The sequence below is a fragment of the Orcinus orca genome, chromosome 8, assembly GCF_937001465.1.
Source record: "Orcinus orca chromosome 8, mOrcOrc1.1, whole genome shotgun sequence".
In the NCBI taxonomy this organism is placed as follows: domain Eukaryota; kingdom Metazoa; phylum Chordata; class Mammalia; order Artiodactyla; family Delphinidae; genus Orcinus; species Orcinus orca.
Genome location: NC_064566.1, coordinates 84,501,905 through 84,514,037, shown reverse-complemented (window position 1 = coordinate 84,514,037; position 12,133 = coordinate 84,501,905). Strand labels below are relative to the sequence as shown.

Sequence of the window (12,133 nt, the reverse complement as noted above, 5' to 3'; positions counted from 1 at the left end):
AACAGGTACACAGTACCATGATGCAAAAATTATGAGAAAAAACTTTGAAGTCAGATAGGCCTGCATTCAAATATCTGTGTGCCCTTAGATGAGTTTCTTAACTTTGCTAAGCTTTTTGCCCTCTGCTGTAAATGGGGTATTAATTCCTATTTTATTACAATTGTTATGAAGAGAAAATAAAAATTTAAATGTGGCATAGTACTGGAATTATCACTAGTACTAAACGCTTTCTAAATGAATCAGTGGACCAAGATATTAATCAAGTGTGAATGACTTATAAAACCCCATTTACAGATTTTTTTTGCTAATTGGAAGCCTTTTTTACCTAATCACAGTAGTAAAATATTGTTTTCCCCTTTACTGTTTCACAGCCAGGACTTGGGTACAAGTCTGCGTTATATCTCAGTTTCTCCCATGGAGGTTTGAGTTTGGCAGATGGTTTCATATCCTCTCTTCTGCCTAAGGAAGGAAAGTATGCAGTGAATTCCATGGCCAAGAAACTGAGATCTTGAGGCTGAAATAGTTGGAAGCAATTATTTATATGGGGTGACTTATACCCTTTATTAGGAAAATTCAAAATTAATAATGTTTTGATGACCTTAAAAGCATTTAATTTCAATAACTAAATCCTAGCAAAGGAAAAGATCTTAATACAAGTGTTAGGTTCTCTCTGTTATAAACATTAATTGAGTTGAAATTAATGAAATATATTAAACTAAACTCTAAGCCTCAGTTCTATTTAGGGCTCAAAACGTGTCCCCTCTTTTTCTGATCACACATAGACACACTTTCTTCTCAGTTTTATCCCTGTATTCTTTTAATGCAGATCACAGCTAAAGTCATACTGGGTGACTATGGGGTACTTATCCAATATCCCATATCTACTGTCAATTTAAAACACACCCTTCAGCTGGATGTACTAATCCTATAGGATTTATTTCTAATATCTTATGTAATGTTTTTTCTACTCCCTTAAGCTCTGAGTAGTTACACCATTAATGTATGTGATGGTAGCAGGGAGTTAGAGAGAGAAGAGTATGGGTTCCATGTATCTTAAATGTGGATTAAAATCCATTTTTTCCCCACACCTCGTTTCTCTAAGATTAACTTTACTTCTTCTGAGGCTGTACATGGCCTCAGAAGTTGCTCATTCTAGAACAACTCAGAAATTGACAGATTAATCACTCCGTGGGCTTTTTAAATGTTGCTGATTCTTCTCAGTGAAAGTCAACTCCTTATTCTGCATAATGTATTTGCTGAGCTCAGGAATTAACACCTGATTTGTTCAAGTTATGTTTATATAACCTCCTCTTTGGTTCGAATGAAAAGATTGCCAAATTGTGAGAATGGACTACAGGGAATAGAAGGCAATCAAAATTACCTGATAGTGCCTGTAATGCAGAATTATTACTCCTTGCCCTCTTATCCCTCCAATTACCACAAACATTAAGATAAAATGAATACACACAAGTTATAACAATAAAAAGAATTAAAAACAAAAATTAAAGCCAAAAGCAATAATCAACTAAGGAGAAACAATGATTGAGTTTTGGGACTTCTCTGGTGGTCCAGTGGTAGAGAATCCGCCTTCCAATGCAAGGGATGCGGGTTCAATCCCTGGTCAGGGAACTAAGATCCCACATGCTGCTGGGCAACTAAGCCACGTGCCACAACTACTGAGCTCGCGCACCACAATGGAATGCTGCAACTAAGACCCAATGCAGCCAAAAAAAAAATAATAATAAATAAATAAATATTTTTAAAAAATGATTGCATTTCCTGTCAATATTTTGAAACCAATGGTCAATGAAAATCCTCAAGTTTCTTTCTTGATGTGTAATTTATTATGCTAGCTTCAGTTTCACACAAATTATCAATGTTAAGTAATATTTGTAAAACAAATGTATCAAGTTAAAAGAGAAAAATTTGTATCAGAACATATAACTGATAGGGATATGCCAGTTCCATTACCCTTGGTGCTGCTCTGTGTGAAATTAGAGTGGTAAATTTTGCACTATATCAGTTTTAAATCATCAAATACAAATTAATTTAAAAATATAATCTCTATTAAACATAGTGTTGCACCTATTCAATTTAACAAAAACTAACAGAAACAAATGTTACTATTTCTCCTAAAATGGCTGGTTTTGAGCCCACTCAAGTTTTTCTAAAACAAAAACACTGAAGAAGAAATTCAGTAGTACAAGTCTTGGGACAAACTTCATCACTACCACCTCCCCTATTACAAAAGGAGCTCCTGACTTCCTAGCTTCAGCTAACATTAAAGCTCTCTGTTAACATGATTCTACAGCTTAAAAACACCACGTTTAGGGCTTCCCTGGTGGTGCAGTGGTTGAGAGTCCGCCTGCCGATGCAGGGGACACGGGTTCGTGCCCCGGTCTGGGAAGATTCCACATGCTGCGGAGCATCTGGACCCGTGAGCCATGGCCGCTGAGCCTGCGCTTCTGGAGCCTGTGCTCCACAACAGGAGAGGCCACAACAGTGACAGGCCCACGTACCACAAAAAAAATAAAAATGAAACACCACGTTTACACTCAAGGGGGATTTATAGATACCAACTTTTCATGAGTGTGTAAACAGATATGTTAATGTCATGGCAACCAAAAATGTATCGAGTTAAATACTTTGCTGGTAAATGACCTAGTGATTTTTCAAATACTATCTTTTTACACATCTGAGATAAACAGGCTGAGGAGTATACTGTATAATAAAACAAATGTTAATGCCTGTAAATGGTTTAATATTGACCTTCTGAGAAGTTTTCACAATTCTAAGATTGAATTGTGAAACACCAGTAGCTATACCAAACCATAGTGAATCCCACCCAAAATGACCTAGATGCTCCAGAAATAAAAATGCAATGAAAACCGTGGGAAAAAGAAAATCTTAAATTGCAGCCACTGAAAGAATTAAATCACATCCTAAAAGAAGTAAACCCACTAATTATTTTCTTAGAGAAAATAGCCAGAACAAGGGACCAGAATAGGCAACATAGGTAGGCCACCATCTTGCAGGAAAGAAACGCAATATTCTAGAAAGTGTGTCTTATTTTCTAACTTTCAGGACCAAATTAACTTTATTTTGTCATATTTTAATATAATGTAAAATTTCTCTGAGAATTTTATTTATAGAATTGTGAATGACAGTCAATACTCTTGAAAATAATTATAACTATAGGTCCAGCTAAATGGCTTTCAAAACAAAACATGATCACTCTAAAACACACAAACATATATGGTACCCTATACAGCAAAATCTTCAGGGAACCCAAAAATTAATGCAGAGCCAGAAGGGAGTGGCAGGACATACTGAAATTGATGAAGGAGAAAAACCTGCAACCAATATTACTCTACCCAGCAAGAATCTCATTCAGATTTGATGGAGAAATTAAAACCTTTACAGACAAGCAAAAGCTGAGAGAGTTCAGCACCACCAAACCAGCTTTACAACAAATGCTAAAGGAACTTCTCTAGACAAGAAACACAAGAGAAGGAAAAGACCTATAATAACGAACCCAAAACAATTTAGAAAATGGGAATAGGAACGTACATATCGATAATTACCTTAAATGTAAATGGACTAAATGCTCCCACCAAAAAGACACAGATTGGCTGAATGGATACAAAAAGAGGACCCTTATATATGCTGTCTACAAGAGTCCCACTTCATACCTAGAGACACATACAGACTGAAAATAAGGGGATGGAAAAAGATATTCCATGCAAATGGAAACCAAAAGAAAGCTGGAGTAGCAATTCTCATATCAGACAAAATAGACTTTAAAATAAAGACTATTAGAAGAGACAAAGAAGGACACTACATAATGATTAAGGGATCGATCCAAGAAGATAAAACAATTGTAAATATTTATGCACCCAACATAGGAACACCTCAATACATGAGGCAAATACTAACAGCCATAAAAGGGGAAATTGACAGTAACACATTCATAGTAGGGGACTTTAACACCCCACTTTCACCAATGGACAGATCATCCAAAATGAAAATAAATAAGGAAACACAAGTTTTAAATGATACATTAAACAAGATGGACTTAATTGATATTTATAGGACACTCTATCCAAAAACAACAGAATACACATTTTTTTCAAGTGCTCATGAAACATTCTCCAGGATAGATCATATCTTGGGTCACAAATCAAGCCTTGGTAAATATAAGAAAATTGAAATTGTATTAAGTATCTTTTCCGACCACAACGCCATGAGACTAGATATCAATTACAGGAAAAGATCTGTAAAAAATACAAACACATGGAGGCTAAACAATACACTACATAATAACGAAGTGATCACTGAAGAAATCAAAGAGGAAATAAAAAAATACCTAGAAACAAATGAAAATGGGGACACAACGACCCAAAACCTACGGGATGCAGCAAAAGCAGTTCTAAGGGGGAAGTTTATAGCATTACAAGCCCACCTTAAGAAGCAGGAAACATCTCGAATAAACAACCTAACCTTGCACCTCAAGCAATTAGAGAAAGAAGAACAAAAAAACCTCAAAGCTAGCAGAAGGAAAGAAATCATAAAAATCAGATCAGAAATAAATGAAAAAGAAATGAAGGAAACAATAGCAAAGATCAATAAAACTAAAAGCTTGTTCTTTGAGAAGATAAACAAAATAGATAAACCATTAGCCAGACTCATCAAGTAAAAAAGGGAGAACACTCAAATCAATAGAATTAGAAATGAAAAAGAAGAAGTAACAACTGACACTACAGAAATAAAAAAGATCATGAGAGATTACTACAAGCAACTATATGCCAATAAAATGGACAATCTTACTACAAGCAACTCTATGCCAATAAAATGGACAATCTGGAAGAAATGGACAAATTCTTAGAAATGCACAACCTGCCAAGTCTGAATCAGGAATAGAAAATATGAACAGACCAATCACAAGCACTGAAATTGAAACTGTGATTAAAAATCTTCCAACAAACAAAAGCCCAGGACCTGATTGCTTCACAGGCGAATTCTATCAAACATTTAAAGAAGAGCTAACACCTATCCTTCTCAAACTCTTCCAAAATATAGCAGAGGGAGGAACACTCCGAATTCATTCTATGAGGCCACCATCACCTTGATACCAAAACCAGACAAGGATGTCACAAAGAAAGAAAACTACAGGCAAATATCACTGATGAACATAGATGCAAAAATCCACAACAAAATACTAGCAAACAGAATCCAACAGCACATTAAAAGGATCATACACCATGATCAAGGGGGGTTTATTCCAGGAATGCAAGGATTCTTCAATATACGCAAATCTATCAATGTGATAAACCATATTAACAAATTGAAGGAGAAAAACCATTTGATCATCTCAATAGATGCAGAGAAAGATTTTGACAAAATTCAACACCATTTATGATAAAAACCCTGCAGAAAGTAGGCATAGAGGGAACTTTCTTCAACATAATAAAGGCCATATATGACAAGCCCACAGCCAACATCATCCTCAATGGTGAAAAACTGAAAGCATTTCCACTAAGATCAGGAAAAAGACAAGGTAACCCACTCTCACCACTCTTATTCAACATAGTTTTGGAAGTTTTAGCCACAGCAATCAGAGAAGAAAAGGAAATAAAAGGAATCCAAATCGGAAAAGAAGAAGTAAAGCTGTCACTGTTTGCAACTGACATGATACTATACATAGAGAATCCTAAAGATGCTACCAGAAAACTACTAGAGCTAATCAATGAATTTGGTAAAGTAGCAGGATACAAAATTAATGCACAGAAATCTCTGGCATTCCAATATACTAATGATGAAAAATCTGAAAGTGAAATCAAGAAAACACTCCCATTTACCACTTCAACAAAAAGAATAAAATATCTAGGAATAAACCTACCTAAGGAGACAAAAGACCTATATGCAGAAAATTATAAGACACTGATGAAAGAAATTAAAGATGATACAAATAGGTGGAGAGATATACCATGTTCTTGGATTGGAAGAATCAACATTGTGAGAATGACTCTACTACCCAAAGCAATCTATAGATTCAATGCAATCCCTATCAAACTACCACTGGCATTTTTCACAGAACTAGAACAAAAAATTTCACAATTTGTATGGAAAAACAAAAGACCCCGAATAGCCAAAGCAATCTTGAGAACAAAAAACGGAGCTGGAGGAATCAGGCTCCCTCACTTCAGACTATACTACAAAGCTACAGTAATCAAGACAGTATGGTACTGGCACAAAAACAGAAAGATAGATCAATGGAAGAGGATAGAAATCCCAGAGATAAACCCACGCACATATGGACACCTTATCTTTGATAAAGGTGGCAGGGATGTACAGTGGAGAAAGGACAGCCTCTTCAATAAGTGGTGCTGGGAAAACTGGACAGGTACATGTAAAAGTATGAGATTAGATCACTCCCTAACACCATACACAAAAATAAGCTCAAAATGGATTAAAGACCTAAATGTAAGGCTAGAAACTATCAAACTCTTAGAGGAAAACATAGGCAGAGCACTCTATGACATAAATCACAGCAAGATCCTTTTTGACCCACCTCCTGGAGTAATGGAAATAAAAACAGAAATAAACAAATGAGACCTAATGAAACTTCAAAGCTTTTGCACAGCAAAGGAAACCTTAAACAAGACCAAAAGACAACCCTCAGAATGGGAGAAAATATTTGCAAATGAAGCAGCTGACCAAGGATTAATTTCCAAAATTTACAAGCAGCTCATGCAGCTCAATAACAAAAAACCAAACAACCCAATCCAAAAATGGGCAGAAGACCTAAATAGACATTTCTCGAAAGAAGATATACAGACTGCCAACAAACACATGAAAGAATGTTCAAAATCATTAATCATTAGAGAAATGCAAATCAAAACTACAATGAGATATCGTCTCACACCAGTCAGAATGGCCATCATCAAAAAATCTAGAAACAATAAATGCTGGAGAGGGTGTGGAGAAAAGGGAACACTGTTGCACTGCTGGTGGGAATGTGAATTGGTACAGCCACTATGGAGAACAGTATGGAGGTTCCTTAAAAAACTACAAATAGAACTACCATATGACCCAGCAATCCCACTACTGGGCATATACCCTGAGAAAACCAAAATTCAAAAAGAGTCATGTACCAAAATGTTCATTGCAGCTCTATTTACAATAGCCCGGAGATGGAAACAACCTAAGTGCCCATCATCGGATGAATGGATAAAGAAGATGTGGCACATATATACAGTGGAATATTACTCAGCCATAAAAAGAAACGAAATTGAGCTATTTGTAATGAGGTGGATAGACCTAGAGTCTGTCATACAGAGTGAAGTAAGTCAGAAAGAGAAAGACAAATACCGTATGCTAACACATATATATGGAATTTAAGAAAAAAAAAAGTCATGAAGAACCTAGGGGTAAGACAGGAATAAAGACACAGACCTACTGGAGAACAGACTTGAGGATATGGGGAGGGGGAACGGTGAGCTGTGACAGGGCGAGAGAGAGGCATGGACATATATACACTAACAAACGTAAGGTAGATAGCTAGTGGGAAGCAGCCGCATGGCAGAGGGATATCGGCTGGGTGCTTTCTGACCGCCTGGAGGGGTGGGATAGGGAGGGTGGGAGGGAGGGAGATGCAAGAGGGAAGAGATATGGGAACATATGTATATGTATAACTGATTCACTTTGTTATAAAGCAGAAACTAACACACCATTGTAAAGCAATTATACCCCAATAAAGATGTTAAAAAAAAATTAATGCAGATTTAAGAGGCATCACTGAGGCAGGAAAAGCTAAAGCTTAGAACATATTTTTCACCAAAAAAGAACATTTGAAAATGCCTGTATGGGTTGGCCAGCCAACCAAAATCTACTTTTTTTTTTTTTTTTTGCGGTACGCGGGCCTCTCACTGCTGTGGCCTCTCCCGTTGCGGATCACAGGCTCCGGACGCGCAGGCTCAACGGCCATGGCTCACGGGCCCAGCCTCTCCGCGGCATGTGGGATCTTCCCGGACCGGGGCACGAACCCGTGTCCCCTGCATCCGCAGGCGGACTCTCAACCACTGCGCCACTAGGGAAGCCCCAAAATCTACTTTTAAAATTACTTTTTTTAGGAAAATGATTCTACACAATTATATTGATTCCTTGACTACTAACGCCTCAAACCTGAACCTTGGGGCTTTAGAAACACAAGGCATCAAAGCATGTCTGCCCCATGGTTTTGTGCCTATATTCTTTTATAATCTCTTGTAATCTCCTACTTGTAAGTGCTCTCTCTTAGCATCAGTATGGGTATAGAGTTGGCAGAGAAACCTTATGTCCAAATTGTTCTTAGCCAAAATACAATGTTATTTTATGCAGTCCTAGAGAACTGGTTATAGGATCACAAATGGTGAACAGAAATATACTAATTGTTAAGGAAGTTTCTCCATTTCAGAGTGCTCATCCAGGAAACCATAAATACTTACCTCAGGAAGTGCTTCATTGTGCCTGTTTTGATTATCCAGGTGTTATACAAATGGTTCTCAAGTAATTGCTTCCAAATTTGCCTTTGTCAAAGTAAATGTAAGCTGTGGAAGAAATTAGATATATTTACTGTTAATGGAGCTGGAAATCCCAACCCCCAAATTTCTGCTTACCTTAGTAAGCAGATAAGGTGCTATGCACCCAGAACTTTACCAGCTGAACTGCCCACACTGCAATACAATTCAATGGATGGCAATTATAGCTAAAGCCTTTCACTTTATAATTACACAATTAGTCTCTTATTTTAAGTCACTTGCTGGAGAAATTGTTTCACGAGCAATCCCTTCAATAGTAAACTTTGCCTCTATTTTGGATACTGTTCCTATATTTTGAAGAACAGTATTTGTATGAAAGACATAAATGAAGAACCATTAAATTAACTATTCTGATTTCCATATAGCAAATGTTCTTAAATCTGGCAGCCTCAACCTTCCAGAAGTACAACTCAAAAAATAACTAAAAGCAACTGGTAATGTCTCTAAGCTAAAAAATAGCTGATAAAGAGCAAGTACTCCAAACAAATGAATGATATGCCCCCGGCCCCATTTTGGAGGGCTCCGTGAATGAAACAGTGAAATTATATAATTGTTTAGCACATTTCAGTTTACAATATACTTTCACAAAATCCACTATATCAAGTTATTGGTCTTCCAACAAGGAAGGACACCAGAAGCTGCCTACAAAGCAGCAAATTAGTATGAGATGTGAAGAAACAGACTAGAGAAGAGAGAGTGGCTGGAAGAAATAGCAGAATGAAGTTACCTCATGAAAGAGAGACAAATGGAATGCTAGCTACAACAACAAGGTAAGGTACTAAATGTGTGGACAAATGGCTTATGGCAGAGACACAATTACCCACTAGAACAGCCCAGGGAATACGGAAACTCGGCCTAAACAAAAGCCAGTCTTTTCGCTTTTTTAAAAAATTGAGGTATAGATGACTTACAATATTACATAAGTTTCAGATGTACAACATAGTGATTCACAATTTTTAAAGGTTGTACTCCATTTATACTTATTGTAAAATATTGGATATATTCCCTGTTCTATACAATATATCCTTGTAGCTTATTTATTATATATATAGTAGTTTGTATCTCTTAATCCCCTACTTGTCTCTTGCCCCTCCCCCATCCCTCACCCCACTGGTAACCACTAGCTTGTTCTCTAGATCTGTGAGTCTGTTTCTTTTTGCTATACTTACGAGTTTTTTTTTTTTAGCTTCCATATATAAGTGATATCATGCATTATGTTATTCTCTGACTTATTTCGCTTAGCATAATACCCTTCAAATAGCAATGTTGTTGCAAATAGCAAAATCTTGTTCTTTTTTATGGCTGAGTAGTATTCCATTGTGTATATATACTACATCCTTTACCCACTCATCTGTTGATGGACACTTTAGTTGCTTCCATATCTTGGCAACTGTAAATAATGCTGCTATGATATTGGGGTGCATGTATCTTTTAATGTTTTCATTTTTGGGGGGAAACATACCCAGGAGTGGAATTGCTGGCTCATATGGTAGTAATATTTTTATTTTTTTGAGAAAGTGCTATACTGTTTTCCACACTGGCTACACCAATTTACATTCCCAACAGTGGACAAGATTTACTTTTTTTCCACACTCTCACAAGCATTTATTGTTTGTCAACTTTTTGATGATGGCCATTCTGACCAGTCTGAGGTGATACCTTATTGTAGTTTTGTATTTCATTAATAATTAGTGATGTTGAGCATCTTTTCATGTGTTTTTCGGACATCTGTAGGTCTTCTACAGAGAAATGTCTATTTAGATCTTCTGCCCATTTTTGATTGGGCCATCTGTTTTTTTGATATTGAGCTGCATGAGCATATTTTGGAGATTAATCCCTTGTCAGTCGCTTCATTTGCAAATATTTTCTCCAATTCTGTGGGCTGTCTTTTGATTTTGTTTATGCTTTCCTTTGCTGTGCAAAATTAGTTCCCCATTTTTTAATTTTTGTTTTTATTTTCATTATTCTAGGAGGTGGATACAAAAAGATATTGCTGCAATTTATGTCGTAAAGTGTTTTGCCTATGTTTTCCTCTAAGAATTTTATAGTATCTGGACTTACATTTAGGTATTTAATCCATTTTCAGTTTATTTTTGTGTATGGTGTTAGAGAATGTCCTAACATTCTTTTTCATTCTTTTGCATGTAGCTGTCCAGTTTTCCCAGCACCACTTATTGAAGAGGCTGCCTTTTCTCCACTATATATTCTTACCTCCTTTGTCAATAGATTAATTGACCATAGGTGAGTGGGTTTATTTCTGGGCTTTCTATCCTGTTCCATTGATCTACATTTCTGTTTTTCTGCCAGTACCATACTGTCTTGATGACTGTAGCTTTGTAATATAGTCTGAAGTCAGGAAGCCTGATTCTCCAGCTCTGTTTTTCTTTCTCAAGATTGCTTTGGCTATTTGGGGTCTTTTGTGTTTCCCTATAAATTAAAAATTTTTTTGTTCCAGTCCTGTGAAAAATGCCATTGGTAATTTAATAGGGATTGCATTAAATCTGTAGATTGCCTTGGGTAGTATAGTCATTTTGACAATATTCATTCTTCCAATCCAAGAACATGGTATGTCTTTCCATCTGTTTGTGTCATTTTTGATTTCTTTTTTTTTAAATTAATTAATTTATTTTTGACTGTGTTGGGTCTTTGTTGCTGTGTACAGGCTTTCCCTAGTTGCAGCGAGCAGGGGCTACTCTTCATTGTGGTGCACGGGTTTCTCATTGTGGTGGCTTTTCTTGCTGCAGAGCACGCGCTCTAGGCACGCGGGCTTCAGTAGTTGTGGCACACAAGCTCAGTAGTTGTGGCTTGTGGGCTTAGTTTCTCCATGGACTGTGGGATCTTCCCAGACCAGGGATCGAACCCATGTTCCCTGCATTGGCCACCGCACCACCAAGGAAGTCCTCATCTTCAATTTCTTTCATCAGCGTCTTATAGTTTTCAGAGTACAGGCCTTTTGCCTTCTTAGGTACATTTATATCTAGGTATTTTATTCTTTTTGATGTGATGGTAAATGGGATTATTTCCTTAATTTCTCTTTCTGATGTTTCATTGTTAGCATATAGAAATGCAACAGATTTCTGTGTATTAAGTTTGTATTCTGCAAATTTACTGAATTCATTCATGAGCTCTAGTAGTTTTCTGGTAGTATCTTTAGGATTTTCTATGTATAATATAATGTCATCTGCAAACCAAGTTGGCTTTACTTCTTTTCCAATTTGGATTCCTTTTATTTTTTTTCTTCTCTGATTGCCCTGGCTCAGACTTCCAAAATTATGTTGAATAAAAGTAGTGAGAGTGGACATCCTTGTCTTGTTCCTGATCTTAGAGTAAATACTTTCAGCTTTTCACTGTTGAGTATGATGTTAGCTGTGGGTTTGTCATATACAGTCTTTATTATGTTATGTTATAATAAAGGTACGTTCCCTATATGCCCACTTTCTGGAGAGCTTTTATCATAAATGGGTGTTGAATATATACTGTTCATCTCTGTTTGTTTGTTCTTTAAATCTTCTAGCTCTTTATTAAACTTTTCTTGTATCCTTTCAGTCTGTGCC

General features: G+C 36.5%; 1 protein-coding gene across 4 annotated transcripts in view; it reads right to left on the bottom strand.

Annotated features, from left to right (window-relative positions):
- ELMOD1 (ELMO domain containing 1) overlaps window positions 1-12,133 on the bottom strand; it is a 110,851-nt gene that overhangs the window by 61,092 nt on the left and 37,626 nt on the right. For 2 of the 4 annotated variants that reach the window (XM_049714118.1, XM_033413425.1), the window contains exons 1-2: window positions 8,487-8,588; window positions 326-459 (exon numbers count right to left, since the gene is read on the bottom strand). Coding sequence is in view for 1 of the 4 variants with exons in the window: in XM_033413424.2 (XP_033269315.1) it covers window positions 8,487-8,503 (17 nt within the window). In the remaining 3 variants the exon portion in view is untranslated. Of the gene's footprint in view, window positions 1-325; window positions 460-8,486; window positions 8,589-12,133 lie in introns of those variants that run through there. The other 2 variants (XM_033413424.2, XM_033413427.1) reach the window with 1 other exon arrangement.